The following is a 20,778-nucleotide window of genomic DNA, read 5'->3' as shown; positions in this document are numbered from 1 at the left end:
AGAATATTCCCTGCTAGTTTAAGATAAATACCCTTCAGTCAATCTATGACATATGTGCTCAAGATTTTTATTTTTCTTATGGCTAGCATACAACTGCTATTTCATACACCAAGTTGGTCAGGATGAGTCTCCTGCTGTCCACAATCCCTGGAGCACTGGCTGCCCAGGGTGCCAGCCCTCAGAGCTCTCCTCCTCCTCCTCCTCACCCGCTGTCCCCCGCCGCACGCACACCCACGGGCACGTTCTCTCCAGCATCCATCTCCTCAGAGTTGCTGCTCCCTGCTCGGGGACATGGGCGCGGAGGGATGCTCAGCTCGAGCTGGGAGCAGCCGGCGGTTCCTGCGTGCCTCCAGCCCAGCCGAAGGCACAGCGGACCCCAATGAGGGGCGGCAGCCGTCAGAGCTCCGGCTGTGCCTTCCTCCTCTTCCTCCCCTTCCTCCCTCGGCCGTGACCCCGGGCTGCGTCCGGCCGAGGCTGGAGGGTCCCGCTGCTCCCCGCTGGGGAATGTGCGCTCTGAGCCCTGGCAAGAGTTACCGCTCCTTCCACAAAGCCTTCCGAGGGCTCGGAGGGCACGGAGGACACGAAGCCTCCAGAAAACCACTTAAACCACTGCCCCCCGAAACCTCCCAAACCCCTCGGATTGTGTGAAACCAACTTCGGGTGCGGGCGGGGAGCAGCGAGCGCATCCCCGGCCTGCCCGGCGCTGCAGGTGTGGGCACACCTGCCCGCCCACCGTGTGCCTCCCTGCTCCTGCCGCTCTCAGCCCTGACCGGCTCCCAGGGGACAAGGACGGGCATTTTTGGCACCTCTCCTCCTCCCAGTGTTGGCCCCACCGCCGGCGCGGGGTGCCTCCAGTGAAACCTCAGCCCGAGTGACACAGCCCGGGGTGAGGCGAGTGACAGTCGCCTTCCACACGTGTATTAACACACACACACACACACGCACACAACCCCCCCACCCCAAAAAAAAAAAAAAAAAAAAAAAAATTAAAAAATTAAATAAATAAAAAATAAAATATGGAACCAAACCCCCAGAACAACTAACGGGGCAAAGCGGCGCCGCGACCCGCAGCTCGGCCCGGGTCCCGCAGAGCCCGAGGGCGGCAGCGGGGGTCTCGGGGAGCCGCGGGGGTCTCGGGGCGCGGGGGCAGCGCCGGCGGAGCCGCAGCCGGCGGCAGCGCCTGTGTCAGCACACCTGGGGGGGGAGGAGAACCGCGCCAGGCGCCGGGCGGCGGCGGGAGGCGGCGCGGGGACGGAACAGCAAATGCTATTCAGCCCCAGCAGTTTCAAGCCGCCCATGCTGGGGAATTGCCGGAGCTGCGGGCGCCCAGCGCCGGCTCCGCGCGGCAGCGCCGGTGCGGGACCGCGGGGGCGCGCAGCGGCGGTGCGGGAGCGCGGGGGCGCGCCCCCGCGGGAGGGGACCGGGGAGGGAGGGAGGGAGGGAGGGGGGGGTCACGTCCCGCTGAACCCCCCGAAAACTTCACCCGCCTTCGCGTGCTTGAGTGCCCGTGGCTGGGTTCTGCCAGTCTGACGGTTTTATACATAGATGTAATTTTTATTTTATTTTGGGTTTTTTTGAGAAATAAAATAATAAACAAGAGCAGGACCCGAGCGCGCCCGGTTCGGGGGCAGGGCTGACAGCCGGGGTCAAGAAACAGCTGCTGGAGTTAATGTTTCTTCCTCCCACTCCGGCTGATGGCGGTGCCCGGCCAAGGCGAAGTGGGAGCGGGAGCGATGCTCGGGCTCGGCCCGGGGGATGCAGGACGGGCCGGGGACAGCGATGTCCCCGAAGTGGGGTCCGTGTCCCCCTGGCCCCCCTCGGGAGCGGGCTCGGCGCCGCGGCGGCTCCGGGATGGTCCCGCTGTGGGTCCTGCCCGGGCTCCGACGGTCCCCGCGGGACCCCGCACCACTGACCCGGCCCCAGAGCCGGGAGCCCGGCCCAGCCCTTCCCGGTGAGCCGGGTCCAGTCCCGGGGGGCCAGCACAGCCCCCCGTGCTCTGTCGGCTGTGCTGGCCCTCCTCGAGCACACGGCACTCTTTGGATTCCAAAAATGCTTCCCTGGGTACATGCTCAGAGGCATGTTTCTGTCTTAAAGAATGCCTGATTCCCAGAATTCCCACTGGCACAGCTGCTTGTCTCCTTCCCGGGAGGGAAGGACCTCCCTGGGAACACTTAGGAGGTTGGGCAGCACTTCATTTTTGGGGGGGAGCGGTAACAGGAGCCGCTCTTGCTTTTCCCACTACAAACAAGGCTGAAACCTCAGCTCACGCTCGGTGCACGTGGGATCATCCCTGCCATCAGCAGAGCCACCCTCGTCAAGAACTGCAACATCTCAGTACCCATCCGTCACCACCTCAGCACTGTCGTGACATGTTCCACCCTGTCGTGACACGGCTGCACGGACAGTTTGGTGACTTTGGGGTATTTCTGCCACTGCCACAGAGAACCTGTCTGTTCATAAATAAAATAAATGCAGTATGAGCACTATTGACATCCTGCAAGTGTGGCTTGTGAAGGGCTCATTAAAAGCAGAGCTGCCCAGTAAGCCCTGCTGCCTCCTGGCTAGCTGGCCTGTTTCATTCCTTGCTAAATTCCCTGCTCAGGATGGCTCGCTATTTCCAGTCTGTTGCTTTACATAACTCGGTGGACTCTGCTCTGTCTCCTGCTTTTTCCAGGTTGGTCCACCCTGCTCCTTCAGCTGTATTCTCCACACGGCTCTCTGCCCAGCTCCACTACTTCCTGCTAATTAATGCCTGATTTTTTGCTGTGTAAAAAAGATAGCACTTTGATTAGACACACACACACACAGACAGACACACGAACATTAACTCTTTCTGTAGAATAAGTGGCTTGAAATCCAGATGCTGAAGGATCGACTCAGAATTCCCAAGGAGTTCAGTGGGATGGGGGTTTCACGTGTGGTACCCAGAATTAATACCTCTAACCCAGGTTCACCAAAGAGATTACCCTAATTCAGACATCCTGTTTCAGATCCACTGCTACCCTAATTCAGATTCCCTGTTAAAATTCTGTAGCTCTGATGAAACATCTGTATGCATATTTCACTTAGGGTTTTTCTGAGCCAAACCCTTGCTACTGCAATCTATAAAAGACTGGATTAGGTTTATCTTTCCAAGTTTTTCTACAACCTCAGTAGACTCAACATGCTTGGTCTTGCTGTTTAGAGACTTGCTTCAGGTTGCAGCTCACAAGAATCAGCTCCTTGTCTTTTTCAGCCATCTTCTCCTTTTTTCCACTCAGGCAGCTTCAAGCATTTGCCACCTTGTGTCCAAAGTTTTCTCATGCACAAATAACACGGAAAAATTGTGTGGAGCTCAGATATGGAAGAGTTTTGGTTCAGAAACTCCAAGGATCTCTCCAAGATTTCCAAAGGAAGTGAAGGTCATGAGAAGAAATAATCTACTTCTAAGCACAGGACCCTCGTCAGGTCTTTACTCTAGAGGTTTTTTGGGTTTTTTTTTTTTTCCCCTGAGCCTCTAAAAGTTAAATCCTAACTAAAAAATCAATACTTTGAAGGTGCTGTTTCCAAAAAATACATGATCTTGTTGATGCACTGTCAGGGCATTTTGGGCAGTGTGTCTGCATAAGGATCACTCTGCCCTGACTTGCCATGCCAATGCTGATTTCATGGTTTGTTGCAGGTTAAAAAAATATTGACAGCTTCTGCTCCCCCTCTTTCATACAAAAGGAGAGTGGAACATCAGTATTTACAAACTCACCACCAATGAAAGAAAACATTTTATCAAACCACATGACTTCAGATGAGAGAACACATTGCCACAGCAGATAACTGAGGTCAAGCAGTTTCCAAACTACAAAAGAAAGCAGAGTTTTTTTATGAGCTGCAAGAACATTCAAAATCAGAGCAGATAAACTAAAGCAAACATGTACAGAGGGAGACATAAAACCTTAGGTTCCAAATCTTCCCTCAATCTTAGAACAAACAAGACAGATACGGACAGATACTGGGCAGATCACTGCACATCTTTAGTGAGGGCTCCTTGAACTTTTATTGGAAACATCTGGTTCCAGCAGCTACCGAAACAGATTAAGCACCAGACAGAGCATGAGATCCTACCCCTGAATGATACACCTATGTTTGCTCTGCACTGAGGAGAATTTGCAAATTAATGAGTTGTTCCAAACTGCGGGGTCACTTCCTTCAGCTGGGGAACGCCCAGAGTGGAGGCATGCTTTGTCAATTGCACTTGTGGGGACATTTCTTGTTGGTCATTTGTTGGTGCCTTGGGTTTCCCAGGCTGGGAGACTGGGTTTGACCCACTGTACACCCACCAAAACCCCTGTCTTACGAAACTGGCTCTCACTTTGCTGGCTGGGAAGGATCATTCTGCTGTTTTGGGACAGCAGCAGTCTGGCAGCCTCTGGGACACTTTCCCAAGCCAGGACACCTGTGGATAAGATGTGGACAAGTGGCTGTGGGCTGAGCTGGGCTGTGAATTTGCCAGTTTCTGGGTTTCCACCAGCTCAGACCCGACACTGGTGTCTGTGTGTCACGGTGTCACCCCAGCCAGCAGCCAGGCCCCTCGGGGACACTCGCTCATTCCCCCACCAGTGGGACTGGGGAGAGAACTGGGTGGGTAAAATGTAGGGAACTCCTGGGCTGAGATAAAGCCAGCTCAGTAGGGAAGCTCAGCCAGGCACACGAGCAAAGCCAGACAAGGAATTCTTTCCCTGCCTCCCCTTCAGCACCTCCCGGAGGGCAGGGCCCCCTCACCTGTGCCTTGGGAAGACAAACACCAGCCCTGCCCTCAATCCCCTTCCTCCCTCCTCCCCTTCCCACTCCCAAACCGGTGTAATTAGTAATTAGCAGTCGGGGTAATTAGTGCCGAACGCTCTGGAGCAGCGCTGTGCTCCGTTCTGGTGGCCTGTCCTGGCTGTGTCCCCCCGAGCTCCCCCAGCCCCTCCCGGCACGGCCACACCGGGGCCACGAGAAGGCTCTGGGTGAGCTCAGCAATAACAAAAACATCCCTGGATGGTCAAACCCGTGTTCAGCACGAACCCAAACACAGCCCCGCAGCCGGGAGGCAATTCCCTGTGCCCCAGCAGAAGCCGTGGGCAGCTCCTCTCCCGCTGGCCTCGGCGCTGTGGCGTCTTGGGCTTTAATTAAGGCTCAGCTGGCGGTGGCACAAGAGTCACGGCCGGGCTCAGGAGGCTCCCCCCGGGGGCTGTCCCCACGAGGAGACGGGGACAAGGGGCAGAGGGACTGCTCTGGGTGCATGAACCGAGAGATTTTCACATCACCTGCGCTGCTCCACACCACCCCGAGCCCTCCTGCGGCGCTCGGAGCATCCCCGGAGCTCCCGGCCAGCCCAGCCCAGCTGTGCCGCGCCCGGGGACCAACATCTGGAGCGGCGGGACAGCTGCTCAGGAGAGACCCCCGCGACACCCAGCCAGCCGCAGGAGCTGCAGGTTTGGTGGCCGCGGTGCAAATATTGGCTGGGTGGCGGCGAGTGGCAGGTCTCGGCTTTCCTCGGGAGCGTGGAATAAACCACGGGGTAATCGGGAGTGCTGGAAATCAGCAGCAATTAGGCATGTGATCATCCCGGAGAGTTCGGAAATCGTGCTTCAGCGAAGGCTGAGCAGAGCGAGAGCAAATTCCTCCGCAGGAATATGATGTGCTTCTGCTTGTATGAAGTGATGGTAATTATCGGCGGCGTTAAAATAGATTAATTTGATGTTTTTTCACGTGATTTTGTGGCAGGAAGAGTTCTGCCTTATAAACAACGTCTTCTGCTAGTATTAAAAATTCCACCACTCTCCAGCTAGTAATGTTCTGGAAAGAACTAAAGAACAACAGAAAATGAGAACCTGTCTTACAAACCGTCAGAAAATTTCCTGAGGAAGTTCCAAACCCAATCACTGTCATCTACTGAAAAAATAAATAAAAAAATTAATTAATGGAAGTTTCTCTTAATATTTGATCCAGAGAAAGTGCTTAAGGGGCTTTCAGAAGACAAAGATTCTCATGCAGCTGATGATTCAATGGAATCAAAATATGCTTTTTTTTCCTTTCTTTACAAACATCTGGTAGAAAATGTGCTTTCACAAGATGCTGAAAGACTCTCCTAAATCCCGCCAAATTTTCCCTAATAGCTCCTCTAAGTATCTCCGGAGCTTCAGTATAACCCAGGGAATTTCAATATTATTAAATAGCAGAAAATTTCACAATTTTGCATAACTTCATCAAAACTGGGCTTTATTTTAAAAAGCATTTAGAAAGCCACCTTTCAATTTAGCCCCTAGTTCAGTCTTTTTCAGTGGAGCTCTTGATGACTTCTGCTAACATCACATTATTTTGTGGGAGCCTTTGTGATTATTTCCTTTTGCAAATACCAGGGGGGAAAAAAAATAATTAAAGGAAAAAAGCATCGTCCGTCTTCCAAAATGCAGGAAAAAAGGCAATGCCAGAATTCAGGATTTCACATGCCTGGCAGTAGTTGTGGCAGGTCAGAGCAGTGGCGCTGGGCAAGTTCTGCTCAAAGGGCCACGGGTGGAATGTCTTGGGATATTTATGGTATTTAAAAATACCAAAAATTATGATATCTGTGGCTAGGGGAGGGACAAGCAGGAGGATGAAGCCACCTACTCAGTATCTTACGATTTTGTGCAGCAAAAAGTGGGGGAATTAACAGGAACGGCTGAAAGTCTTGGTGCACGATCAAAACCGCAAGTTAATAAGCATAGCAGGCACTTGTTCAAGTGATTTACATGACTGGAATATTAATTTGCGAGGGTGCAACTTTCCCTGGAAGGGTGGGGAGGGCAGCAGAGAGCATTTTCTTAAATATCAAGGAGATACAAGGGCTGTCCCAAGAAGATGGATGGGTTATAAGCTGGTGGGTGAGAGTAACAGGAAAAATCACAGCTTCTGTGCACTGCTGAGGTGAACGATGCTTTTGTAAACTTGTGTGAATTGTGTGAAACCCGGGGAAATACAGAAATTTAACTGCTCCAGAGGTGAGGTAGGAGAACAGGAGAAAAATCGTCTTGAAGTTTGAAGCAAAACAAAACAAATGATCGTCAAGAAGTCATTGTTCAATAAATGCACAGAAATGGAAAGGTTTTCTGGGGAACATGTCTGAGATAGCCAATAGATTTGAAAGCTCCTTTAAAAAACTATATTAAAGGCAGAACCATAAACTCTGCCAATGCAGAAGCAGGCCAGAAATGAATGTAGCTAAATCAGGCGTGTTTCAATGGCTTAAAACACAAGAAGAGAGTACAGGAAGTTGGAAACTAGGTCAAACTGAAGGAGAAAAAAAAAAAAAAAAAAAAGGAAAAAAAAGGTAGGCCAGGACCAAAAAAAAAAAAAAAAAATTAAATACAACTAGGCATTTCAAAGGCATTGTAGTATGAAGAAGAAAATCGAGGGAGAAAGCTGTGGACCGATTAATTAAAATATTTATACTCTTCTAGAAGACAACAAAGAGACAAGCAACATCCAAGATGAATTTGTCAAGAGCAGATCATGCCAAAACAAACTGATTTTGTCCCACGACCGAGTCACAGGCATCAGGAGCAGGAGGAAGCCGTGGACGTGGCGCAGCTTTGGCTTCAGTGGGTTCGTGTCACTGTGCCACAGAGCTCCTGTGTGCAAGGTAGGGAAACATGAAATTACTAATCAGCTTAGTGAGAATGTGTTTGGAGAGCACAGGTGTCACATTATCGAAGTAGAAACAGATTATCAAATGGGATTTCACACTGGGGGTTCTTCTCCAGTCCAACTCTGTCGAGCAGTTTTTAGCAATGGCTTGGTTGATAGAATACAAAAAGTTCCTCTCCTCTGAAGACAGCAGCGAGTGGAGGTTCAAGGGCAGGGTGATAATTCAAAGTTTTGTTAAAAGTTAGAGAAACTCCGAAGATCCAGTTGAAATTCAATTAGTAAACTCAAAATTGCAGCCCGAGGAAGTGCACAGGGTAAGGACAGACTTTGTGCTGGAGCTGTGGGAACCCAAAGTGAAACAAAACTCAAAAACCTCAGAGTGCTGCAGGAGGAGGTGGATACTACTCAGGGATACAGAGGAAAAGACGTAGAGAAGCACAGCCCAAGACTTCAAATGCTGAAAAGTAGCTGTGAAACTCCTTTCACTGAGTCATTCTGCTTTGGGTTAAACCAATATATAATCACAAGGTGTTGTTGTGACTGGATTAACCCTCTCCAACAGACCAGCAGGTGCTGCAAGTTAAAAACTGAGGAGGTGTGTAGCTCTTTTTCCCCACACACAGATCTTTAGGTTTTAATAAATTCACCTTTAAAAAAAAAAACCCTAGGAACTTTATTTAATCTGGTTTTACCAGCCTCGGATGAGTGCTGTAGATCTCTACATCTCATTGACTGTGGTACATGTAGTAATGAATAAAAATGGATGAGCCCCTTCCTCTCTCCCACCAGCAACTCCACCAGTGAGCTACAGAAACTTTGCTGGGAGACAGAAATTTTCACATCAGCCTCTGCCAGCGTGTGGCAGAGTATAAAACAAATGGATAGGCTGGAGGGCTGGATGAGGTGCTGAAAAAAACACCCAGGTGCAGGGGATTCACACCAGGGCAGAAGCATGTTTGCTGTGGGGAAAAATCTGATCTTTAATGTTTGGGACTTGTGGCACTTTACTGATAGTAAAAATCTAGTAAAAATCAAAAATCTGATTTTTAATGGTTGGCATTTGTGGCGCTTAAATGATTTTTGGCATTAAAATGCATTTAAGCACTGGTGCCTACCAAGTGACATAAGAGTGAGATTATTTGTGCAGAGACACTTCCCACCAATATTTTGTCCTGCTGCCTTTCTGGGAGACAGGTAGCAGCTCAAGTTCATAATCCTGCACGTTTTGTCTGCCAGGAGAGAACAGACACAGGGGCTGCCAGCTCCCACACCAATCCAGTTTATTTACCAAGGGCATGCACGAGATGCATGGGGGGAAGAAACAAATTAAAAATACTGTTTCCTCACTTGTTTCAGGTATGTGATGCCGTGTGCCTGGCGCTTCCTTGCTCGCAGCTCCCCTGACTTTGTGCCCATGTCAGGAAAGCAGGAATGGGGGATTCCCAGTGCCACCTCCACCATCCCTCCAGGAGCATCCAGCCGTGTGTCCGTATCCCTGCTCCTCACAGCGGCCCCACCGCTGGAATTACCCGACTGCTCAGCCACAGCCGGCGATTTTCACAGGTTTCTTTACAGTTTCTCTATGTCTGCAGGGCGTGGGAGATGCCTGTGGAGCCTCCGGGTTCAGCCGCTGCGGCGGGCAGCGGGTGCTGCCCCTGGGGACCAGCCCCGCGCAGCCTCTGGCAGCGATTTTGGGGGGAATCTCTGGGAATTGTGCGAATTCTCCCGCACTGCTCGCCCCGGGCCGGGCCCAGACCCCTCTGAAGGGTGGGGAAATGTCCCCTCCGAGGTTCTTGTGCTCTGGATCGGCACCGGGGCTGCTCCGAGACCTTCCCTTGGCAGCGCTCCCGTTGGAGCCGCCGAGATTATTCCCCGGCACAATAGAACTCACTGTCAGGAAGATTTTAATGATATTCAGCCGACGCTTTCCACGTCTTCTGATCACCCCATTATCCCTGCTTATGGCTCGTTATCTCCCTTTCCCAGGGACCCAATCCTAACCCCGTTCCCCAGGCCGGGCTTGCCTGGGCCGGGATGAAGGAGGCAGGATGGCGCTGCGCCCCCCGTGATGTCACCCGATGTTCAGGTGAAAAAACACATCCCCGTGTTTTTATTTCTGCCTGCAAAGACCACAGATTCCAGCCCCGATGGCCGTGCCGGAGGAAAATGAAAAGACCTGCCAGTGCAATTCCAGGACATAAAGCAATATGAATTTTTAAATAACGTTTGATCTTCTGAAAACATTTTATCATCTTCCCGGCTGACGTACGTCTTCACAGCTATATAAAAAACCTGCAGCAAAATTATTGGAAGTAGTTTTTCTTTGATTAAGAACTCAACATTTGTGGTTTAGAATAGCTTTATAATTTGCTGTGGACAAGACAGATAACATGATACCTCTTCCCCAACAATCATTTATTATGTATAATTTGGCCTGTCTGGAGGGTTGGATTGGAATGCGTCCTAAATTGCCAGAAGTTAAATCATTTTACATACATGCTAAAAATTTATATTTCCTATAGAATTGTATTAAAGCTTGGGTTTTATTTAGAATTGAGGCATAACATATCTCCCATTGTGTTGGGACAAGAGTCCTGTTTTTATCTGTGATTTCACAGCTCTGGGCATGAGGTGATGAGGATTTTGGGGCAGTGCAGTACTTCTATGTGTTGAATTTATTTAATTTATAGTAATAAAATAATACCAGGTAAAAGGCAGAGTGTGTGGACACAACACAGTATGTACAGTTTAATCCAAAATATATTCCCATCCCCAACATCTGGTGCCTGCTCTCTCTATTCCGAAGAAATGCCATTAATTCCACCAACAGGAACACGTGGGCCTCCCTAGCAAGGACGTGATTATTCCAGTTAGGGCTGTCCCTGATGGCAAACCACTTTTTTCCCCTCTAAATGCTAGATTTTACCGTTTTTTTGGATGACCAGTCACTGCAGGTTTACCTGCGCACTGCCCCTGCTCTCAGCTGTGCTCCTGTCTCAGTATCTGCCCAGACACCACACACATTAGGATTAAAAATGCAGGAGGCTGTTGCTGCTCCGTGTCCATCCCCTGGCTTGCCCTGCCCACACTAAAATGTTGTGCTGGCTCATGGCAAATGGAGCTCTGCCTCTCCAGTGGCTGCAGAGCTGCCCCTTTGATGGGAGATACCAGGAACGCTCTGATGTTTGCGCAGTTATGGAATTGCTGCTCTGAAATTCAGTGTATCCAACAGCCTCTGAGCCCCTCCAACCTGCACCAGTGCAGCATTCCCTCCGTGGCACCACACTTGGGTTTGTTTTTGAGTGAAACCCCACAAAAATCGGTGTGGATGTCCGCCCTCCTTGTGCTGCTCTCATGGGGTCGCAGTTTCAGTGCCCTGTTTCAGAGACCAGCCCTGTGCTGCCCTTTGGCTGCATCTTTTCCACCCCAGCCCCTGCTTATTTCACCTGGTCTTTCTCTGGCTGGTGGTGCAGCTTTCCCAATAAAACAAATCAGACAAATAATCAGCATTTAACGAGCAGGGCTTGTCCCAGAGTCCAGCACGGAACCAGGGAAGAGAATAGGGGTGAAATTTCCCCCTCGGAAGGTGGAGATGTCCCATCTGAGGAGGGCAGAGGTGGCTTCCTCAGCTGGGCTGGTAAGTCGTCTCTAAACTAATTAATTAATCAGCCACTAATGAGTGAAATCAGGCCGACTGGGTGACTACCTACTGTTTCTCCCAGCCACAGCCTGGAGTGATATCTGCTAAAAGCAGCCTGGTGAGGTTCAGGTATGTTTGAAAAGCTGCTGGTTCTGCAGTCAGGGTGGCGTGAGCGCTGCTGTTGTCTGGTGTCGCCTGGTGCCACGGAGTAAACGCTGGGCTGTCAGCACCTCCTCCTGCCATTAGCCTTCTTTTCCTCATTAATAACCGACCTGGAGCAGCAGGAGCCACCCCGGAGTTCAAGCAAACAAACCAATCTCCTTGCCCAGGCTTAGGGGCTGAGCAGAGTGGGCAGGCACGTTTCTGCTGGAAACTATTTACAACTCCACAAACAGCAGCTTTTTACTGCATTTCTTTGGTTTCACCCTCTCAGCCATTCCAGCCCTGACACAATAACCTAATCTGTACCAAAGAAACACTGGCAACATCCTGGAGCTGGAAAATTAGCCAAAAATCCAAGGAAAGATGAGCCTAATGGAACACAAATTAATTAACATTTACATTTAGCATAGCAGATCCCAGCACCAGCATCCCCTGTGTGTTCTTCCCCACTCAGTCCAGTTCTGTGCATCTCATGTTGAGTTACATCTGATGAAAGAAACAATGCACAAAGAATGTTTGTAATGCAATATGAAAATGGTGTTCAGAATTTTAATACACTGTAATTTACCGCAGTGATTTTTTTTTTTTTTTTTTTATTTCTGTGAAAAGATAATTTGGTATGAAAATCGTGCAGTACTTAAATAATGTAATTTTGATAATGACAGTAAAATACAATTTCTGTAAGGCAAGTGAATCATAAACTTTTTCTCATTCAAATGAAGTCTGTAATATGTCTGAATGCTGTCACTATTATACATTTTTAAAATAACTCTGCCATGAACTATTATCGAATATTATTATATTTCAAATACATAACAAAAGCTAGTGAAGTCACAATACAAACATGTTGAAATGTCATGTTGCATTTATTGTGGAAGTAATGAATCCTGCAGGAGCGAGTCAGGCTTCTTCTTCCAGACAATTTTATTACAGATTTTTTTTTAAGAGCTGAACCTTATAACAACTCCCTCCCCACGTTCAGCTGAAAACCGAAACTGGGGTAGGTTTTGACCTTCCGAAGATAAACATGAATTCCCATGGATACTCTTGGTTCCCACTGCTTCTGGTGCTGTGTCAGACAGAGGGGTTCGATCCATCCGGGGTCTGCCCAGAGCGCGGCCACACCGTCGGTAAAAATCCACTTTACTGTAGGTGCTGCTCCTCGGGGACCTTCGGGGAGACCTCGGAGGAGCTGGGGCACACGGAGTGCCGGGAATGCAGCAATTCCAGCAATTTCTGCGAGCCAGCTCAGCCAGGCTTTCCATAGCCAGCGTTCCAGCTGGGCTCGGCTGGGTGATGCCTTGGTCGTGCCCGCCTCCCACCTTGCTCAAGGCTGCTGGGCTGTTTCCTGGGGTGTCTGCTGGAAACAGAATCTGCAAAAATACATAAAAATGTTCCCTTATCCTGCCCCGTTCCGGTGTGTTTGATATCCCCTAAATTCTGCTCCTCACCAAAAATGCATCGTCCTGGAAGGAAACCGAGGAGGGCGTTGTCAGCGTGCCCCTAATGCCTTTGCAATTGTGTGAGGTGTGAAATTCGCTCGACTGCTCTCACTGGGAGGCTTGGAACCCTGGGAGACGATTAAAAAAAAAAAAAACAAAACCCTAAAAAATAAAGGTTTTACTTCTGGCAAGAGAGCAAGGAGAAGCAAAGATGATGGATCTCATCTCTGGGATGAGGATGGAGGAGCCGTGGGTCCAAAAGACATCCTCAGGAGGAAAGGAAAAGGAGCTAGGACAAATATTTGCTTTATTTTCTCAGCCTATACGTGATGCAGGCAGTAATGGTTTGTTGCACCAAAAATTGAAACAAATGGTTGGTTGAGCTAAACTAAATTTTGAAGTAAGAGGAAAAACATGCAGAATGTCTCTGGTACAAACTTCAAAAAACAGGCATTTCTCTAACTCATGACAGAAACCAGAAGCAACATTTTTTTGTGGTGGACAAAACCACCTTTTTAGCTTTTTTTTTTTATTATTTTTTATTTTTTTTTTTAAGTGGACTTAAGATAATTTTACCCTCTATTTGAAAATCACGATCCAGTCATAAAGGCAGGCATTAAGAGTCCCTGAGGTGTGGGATCCACGCTGAAATACCTGCCGGTGGTTTCTGGCCTCTCAGTCATTTCCTGAGCGTGGCACTAGGAGGCAACCTGCCATTGTCCTCCCTCACACACCAGAGCCGGAGAAAATCGAGATTTTTGGCACCGGAAGGTGCCTCCAGCTCGTTGTGTGCCCTCCCATCCATCACCTCGTCTCCCATAAACCGCTGTAAAATGGCAAATCGGCCATGAGGAGCGCCTTCCTGGCACTCCAGACACACATTTACCCAACAATTCCAATTTCTGATGTGCCCAGCATAGGGGTGAGGACACAAGGTGTGTTTGCAGCTACACCCAGGAGCAAACCCCCTGTAACCAGAAGTATTTGTGCACCTCTCTCTGCTGTGGGCGCCTCTGGGGCAGAAAGCAGCCAAAAAGGGGCTGGGGTGGAAAAATGATAGTTTGGGTCCAGGTACAAAGGGCAAGACTCTTGGCTTCGTTGCTTTTTGTCCTTTTATTTTGAGAGAAGTTCCTCTGCTGTTGTTTGACACCAGATGTACCTTTATATACATTTATATACTTCCATATACTTTTATTAATTCTGTAAAGACCAGTATTTGGAAGTTCTGAAAACCGAGGCAGACCCAGAAATGTGCTTCTGAAAACACTCCCATGAGTGTTTACTAAGACAGAAAGTTGAGTTTGACTTGGCTAGGTTCGCCTTCCTTTTGTTTACTTTGTGTGAATATTTCAGCTAATAGGTTTACTGTTGGGACTGTTTAGAGAAACTGCACAATTTAAGCAAATAATTCAGAAATTTCACGTATATTTTAGACTGTCAGACGCAAGTGTTCTCACTAGAACCCTAATTACAAGCCTTGCTGGCTTTTATGTGTGTTCTATTACGCAACCATGACGTCAGGAAGGGTGTCAGTGCACACCTGGGTTTATCTTTAGTCAGGAGCTACCAGCTCCTGGTTAAACAGCAACTGCTCAGAGGGCACCACAGATCTCCCCCATCACTCCCAGCAATTCCAGGCATTTTCAGCAATGCAAAAAACATGCAGGTCCCCAGATCTTCCCATTCCTTGGGATGCTGCCCTTTGGATAAGCCGCCTCTGAGGTCTGCATTCCAACCCCTGGGAAGTGGTGTGACACAAATTCTCTCTTGCAGCCTCCAAATCTTATCTAGAATTTTGCCTTTCAGAGCCACTCCTCTTGCATTTTGAAAAAAAAAAAAAATAAAAAATAATAATCCTGCCTCTGTGTCTATAACATAAACACAATTAACAGTGGTGGTATATGGAATTAACTCTGCCTGTGAGCAAGGAGCCTCACAATTGAATCACAGATTTGCTGCTGTGCAGGTTGAAGATGTGAGCCTGGCTCAGCAGACAGTGGGTTTTTTCCATGGTCCACAGATTGTCATTCCGTGTCTTGTGTCAGCACTACTGCATTAGGCAACCTCACCCCTTGCATCAGCTCACATTAATATAATTTTTAAGACAAAATGGTCCTTGTTGTGGTGCTGCCAGTCATCATCAGAAACAATTGTGCTGCAGAACGTTAATATTAAAGTTAATATATGATAACATTACCATTTGTTTTAATATTTTCCAATGGAAACAACTACTGTTTCAGTGAGTCATTTTATTTTCTTGCATTTCCTGGCAAGTGCTGCAGGACTGTTTAAGGAACAGAAAAACAAGTTGGCTGCAGCTCAGAAGAGAGGCTGCTTCCATGGGCTGTGCTAGCTGGAGAATTCCACTGAAACCAGTGGTCTGCACTGGCTGTTCAGGATGGGCTGCCTTTCCCAGCCTCTAAACTCTGCCCTCTGACACTGAACCGCTAATTAAACATGTTAATTAAAACTTCAAATTCAACCCAGAGCTCTCGGTGAATGTATGCATTTCCAGATCATTCCACATTATGTAATATTTGAAATATTGAAAGCTTGAAATATTTGAAATACTGAAGCTTGCTAACAAAAAGGGAAGCAATGGAAAATGTAATGTGTTCATGTATCTTGGGAAATACATCAGATTTTCTTCATAGTTCGAAGAAAATTGTTAAGTGAAGTATACAAAAGTAGTTCTAATTACTTCCCTACCAAGGATATGTCAGAAAAAAACCCAAAATTCAAACTTTTGTATGTAATTTTGGCCCAGTTTAATGTATTTGTTATTGGCCACTGTGATTTAGGACAGTAAACACTTCCACTATTATCTCTTTTCAAAAGGAGGTGAAGCAGTCTGACTCAAAATTGATAGTTGCTGTTACTCCCTTCAGATCTCAACAAGAACATGAAACCTTTTTTTCCTTTCAGCTCTGCTTTGGCCTGCCTGCTCTGTATTTCCACCTAAAACACAGAAATTCCCCAGCCATCTAAACCCACCCAACCCTATCGACCTCCACCGTACTCTTACCCTGATTTACAGCCTCATTAGGGTTTTAATGATGTAAATGGAAGTAGAGTTTGCTCCTAAATCTTCCCCCTGAGCTGGAGGGAGCGTTCACCTCTGGGTGCAGGCTGTGAGAGTTCTGTGCCTTACAGGGGGAGCCCCGAGCCGGGGCTGGGCAGGCCGGGGAGGGTTTTTTTGGGTTTCGGGTCGCTCCTCGCCCCAGATAAGCAGCCACGCGTTCCCTGTAAAACCTTTAACAGCCCCGCACATGCATGCACAAGTGCAGCACTGTTTTTACAAGATAGACAACAATTCCTACTCACATATCTTTCTGGTGAGGGAATCGAGTCATCAGTCTAAATATATTTGGGGTTACTGGAGTTGCAAGGCTGGAGGAAGAGCAGGCGCTGCCCAGCCCTTGGTACCTGGTGAACAACAGCAGCTCCAGTCCTAAAAATCTCTAAATTGGCAGCAAAATGAGAAAGGAGAGGCTTTATCTATCCATTTGTTTATTTATTTATAAGTCTGGCCTTAAAGCCTCATCCAGAGCTCACAAAGGAAAAATTCTCATTAACGTCAGCAGCCCGAATCAGCTCCTGAAAGAGAAAACACCACGTACCGCTTTCAGTATCTTCTATAATTCTAAACCAGAAAACCTTTATGACTTCTAACGCCCTGTATAGTAGACAGTGCTATGAAGGATTTAATATTTATATTACACAAATCCCACTGTGTTTAAATGGGTTTAAAGGTGCCACAAGCAGCACGTTCACTCAGCCCTGACGCTCGTGTTTGGCTTGGATGCGTTTGTAACTCCTCGCACCCACGTCACCCAAAAATCATTGGGTGATTGGGTGGAAAACACCCACCTTCAAAACTGAGCCAGAAAAAAAAATCTATTTGCCACAACCTGCCCCTGGGGGTTCACTTTCGTTGAGCCCTTTCCTTTTAAAAAAATTAGAAGTGTAAAGGATGGGGAAATCAGAATGACCCTGGGCGGTTGGTTTGGTGTGCTGAGCTTGGAGTTTACGCAGCCATCACCATTCCAATGCCAATAAAAGGTTAAGTGCCATGGTTTTTGTGCATCATTAATGGAGAATGATACATACTTTTATATATATGTATATATATAAGAAAGAATGTCATATACTGAGGCACCATGGCTGGGGAGTGCCAGACAAGAGACACAGATCCCCAAGATCATTAGTCCAAGATCAGACTGTGCTCCCTACAGACAGGTTTGAATAATCCTGCACAAGAGGAAGGAGTTAATAATTTCTTGCTTCTATTAAATTAAGGCTGCTTGGCTTTTGAGTTTATTTTAAAGCACACTGAAGCTTGATGACTTTTAGTCATAGGTGAAGTGCCGCAGAGTCAAGAAGCAGAAGGATTTTTAAAGATCTTACATAACTCCAGTGATATTTTTAAGCATATTAATTGGCAGGTGCTTCACACAAACATGGAGGTGACTTTCTGAAAATACAGACCTGCCCCTTGAGTACAGGGAATTTTACCTGGTGGCTTCTGCCAACAACCGAATCCACCACCTGTAAAAATGAAGGAGAAGGTGGCACTCGTTTTTAGAAAGAGGCCATCAAGAGGAAGTTTTGCTCCTCTTGAAGAGAAGGAAATGGAGCGGTGAACAGAGCAGGGATCAGGAAGGGAGCACGACAGAAATTAGGCAGTTTTCAAACACACAGGTACCCAGCAAGCCCGTGGGCAGTGTGCAGCCCCAGCCACCACAGCTGGGAAAGACGGGAACAAAACCCAAGTGTTTAACCTCAGAGCAGACGGATTTTATTAATTTTCACTCTTTCTATGGGCAGAGCCACCCTCAGCACCCAGCAGAGGGAAACACCCACCCCCGCGGGAGGAGCCCATCTCACCTTGGCAGGGCTTTGCACCGTCCCTGCTTCTTGCCTTAAAACACAGAAACCTGCCTTGGCAGAGCTTTTTGTTTGTTTTTTTGTTTGTTTTGCGGGTTTTTTCCCTCCTGTTTTGTTTTTTTGGGTTTTTTTTTTTTTTTTTGTATTTGTTTTTTGGGGTTTTTTTCTGGATCTCTTAATTCTGCTGATGCGAAGCGCGAGTGAAATTACAGGTGCCCGTCTGCGGAGCAGGATGCTGATAAACAACTCGCCACTTCGCAGTGGCTGGTCACATCTGGAGCCTTTTGGGATGCAAAAAGTACTGGAGGATTATTGCAAAACTTAGAGGCACTTACGTTGCCATAACTTTTGTTTTTAACCTAAATTTGTGGATTTTTCTTCCCCCCCCCCCCCCTCTGTTAGAGGATTTTTGGGGGGTTTTATTTTACTTATGCAGCCACCCAGCTCAGTCAGCAGCGAGGCAGAGAGTCAGACCTGCAGCTCTTGTCAGGAAACTTTTCCAGTTTGACCTTAGACTGAGACAGGCTGGTATAAAACCACGGAGCAGTGGATTCTGTGTCATTAATTCCAGCATATTTTGAAACTCCACAGCCCAGAGTCCCCAGCCCTGGCTAAGATAGCACACAGTGTTCAACACCATGGTGTTGAAAACAAAAACCCACCCCACTCCCCCCCCAAAAAATTGGTAAATCTGGATTTTTCCACCTTTAGGTTATCATAATTCCCCCACAACACAGAAAATCAGCACAGGTAGAGATGGGTGGATGGATCCACGCTGAAGGATGGTGGCAGCCAGAGTCACTCTGGCATTATTTTCCTGCAGGGAAGGGATGGATATAACACCCAATTTGATGCAGTCTTCTACCATTTCCAAAGCACGCAGTTGCCGTCTCTTGACAAGCCCTGCTGCAGTTCCAAGGGGCTGTGGTGAATCAACACCTACCCCTGATATTATTTACTGCTCCTGTTTTGTCAGCCCGCCAGGGGAAACACAAGAAGGGCTCGGGGAAGGTTCCGCTCCTCGCACGCGTTTTGAAATCCCTGCAAAATTTCCATCAGGTCACTGTAGTAATAATTATGCATGTATGCAGTTAATGTTCCCTGACTGCCTCTGATCCTCCGTGCCTGTTCCCTCCCTGTGCTCTCCCGTGGAGATCACACGGGCAGGATGGAACACACAGGCCGGGCAGAACTCCACGCCCTGGAAAATCTCTCAGCCCCTGCTCCTGGAGGAAATATTCCAACCAACTCCAGATAAAAAAGAACCTGCAACCCTAAATGCTAATCTGCACATTTATTTCCAAACCTCCCCCAGCCCCCACCCCGCCATTCCCCCAATAACATTTAGTACGTGTTGTGTTAGAAATATCTGAAATGGCTTTGATGTATTTTCTGTGATTATCCACAATTTCCTGTTATGTAAGGTATCTCTCAGGAGACTTCAGACTCAAGAATAGGTTGCACTGGGAATTATCACTAAGATCTGGCCCAGTCTGGTTTTTTAGCTCACTGAGCATTGCTGCTGTGCACAGCACTGTATTTTTCCTATACTCTTTAGTCTGTTTATATAAAATATTCACTCTGAAACAGAGAATGCTCCAAATTTATCCTCTTGTGGCACATGTGATTTTTCATGAGAATCCAGTTAAATACAGGGGGTTTTGGTTGGGGTTTGTTTGGGTGGGGTTTTTTGGTTTTGTTTTCTTTTGTTTTTACTTCAGAGAAGATATTGTCAAGTTGGGTCTGGCTTTCTTCCCCCTCCTGTTTGAAGGTCAGTGATCATTAAGGACAGATTTCTATCATGCTCTTCAGATGCTAAGGCAGTGTCTGCAGCAGGAGACAGGCCATAATTTATCAGTGAGTCTCAGGCTGCTCTCCAGCCCCTTCCTGCTGAGGTGGTGCAGGGAAGCCACTCACATTCCTACTGGATGAGGGTGAGCTTTGGTTCCTGTGTGATTCCAGTCTCCTCCCCACCCACCAGGAATTATTTGCCTGCACACTGACAGTGGTGGGTAGAGAAACTTGATCCTTCTTCCCCTTGGCCACCTGCTGGTGTCACCTTTGGGAAGAGGTTGGACACGTCCCTGGGAGCCACCAAGACCACAAGACCACCCTTCCTGCACTCCCCTGCGTTTGTTGTAGCATCTCCTCCTGGGCTCCACACCCGGCAGTGTCCCTGGCTTTGTGCTCTCCTCTCCCTGTCCTCCAAGCCTGTTCTCCCAGCTTCATCCCACCCTACTCCTCTGGCACAAAACAGCCTTGAGCCAAGAGTGTGTCCGGATGTTTGCAAGTGTAAGTGCTTCTACAAAGAATTATCAGCATATTCAGGGTCTTTCCCCCCCCCGTTATTTCCCATACCTTTTTTCCCTTTCTTGACATTTTCAAAACATCCTGACACAACTCCTTCACAGCTCCTTGGCTCAGTGCAGAAATACCTATGGCTTTCAGATTTTGCAACTAAAATGTTTTAAGACATATTTAAACTGTTAAATGTGTCAATCAAATAAAGGTTTTGCTAACCAAGCTGGCTAATAACACACGAATTTCCTGTGTGATTTCTGCCCTACCTGTCTGGAGACTACAGGGACTCGGTTAATCCCTGCTTTTAGTGCTTTCCTTGTCTCCATCCTGCACTCCAAAAGGCAGCAGGGAAACCTTCACATTCAGTTGAAACTGACTAAAAAAACCCGTACTTGTGACTGAGGCACGCAGAGCAGAGCCAAAATGTGGACACCTTGCGGCACCCTCAGGGGAGCCAGGCACCTGTGTTGTCACACTGCTGGCCACTGCCAGACACCCAGACGTGCCCTGCACGTGATGTCACATCACATTTTACCTCGCCAAGGAGTTTTTGTTGACCCTGGCTGGGATGGCAGCAATCCAGAGCTTTGGCACCAAATGCCTGGCTGAACACATCCTCAGCGTGGAGCGCGGCACCGTCCTGCACCGTCAGCAGGCAGGGAGCAAGAACCACCAGGATTTACAGCTCTCCAGATCCTGCTG

At 48.1% G+C, this 20,778-nt stretch overlaps 1 protein-coding gene across 1 annotated transcript; it reads left to right on the top strand.

Moving 5' to 3' along the window:
- Nucleotides 1-4,829: 4,829 nt before the first annotated feature.
- LOC148184391 (uncharacterized) lies at nucleotides 4,830-10,542 on the top strand. The gene is made up of 4 exons (XM_088054480.1): nucleotides 4,830-5,450; nucleotides 7,458-7,639; nucleotides 9,001-9,207; nucleotides 9,631-10,542. The coding sequence occupies exons 1-3, from the start codon at nucleotides 5,258-5,260 to the stop codon at nucleotides 9,046-9,048; spliced, it is 423 nt and encodes a 140-aa protein (XP_087910606.1). The 5' UTR covers nucleotides 4,830-5,257; the 3' UTR covers nucleotides 9,049-9,207; nucleotides 9,631-10,542.
- The last annotated feature ends 10,236 nt before the right edge of the window (nucleotides 10,543-20,778 follow it).

This window comes from Pseudopodoces humilis, chromosome 4, assembly GCF_049639895.1.
Source record: "Pseudopodoces humilis isolate 2021_Gansu_Grassland_sample_001 chromosome 4, ASM4963989v1, whole genome shotgun sequence".
Lineage (NCBI taxonomy): Eukaryota > Metazoa > Chordata > Aves > Passeriformes > Paridae > Pseudopodoces > Pseudopodoces humilis.
Note: the sequence above shows the minus strand (reverse complement) of the source record. Positions and strands in the feature narration are given on the sequence as shown.

Coding starts and splice junctions, on each gene's coding strand:
- LOC148184391 (XM_088054480.1), top strand. CDS start 5,258: ATGAACCGAGAGATTTTCACATCACCTGCGCTGCTCCACACCACCCCG. Junction 5,451..7,457: donor GCCAGCCGCAGGAGCTGCAG/GTTTGGTGGCCG, acceptor ATACTCTTCTAG/AAGACAACAAAGAGACAAGC. Junction 7,640..9,000: donor ACAGAGCTCCTGTGTGCAAG/GTAGGGAAACAT, acceptor CACTTGTTTCAG/GTATGTGATGCCGTGTGCCT.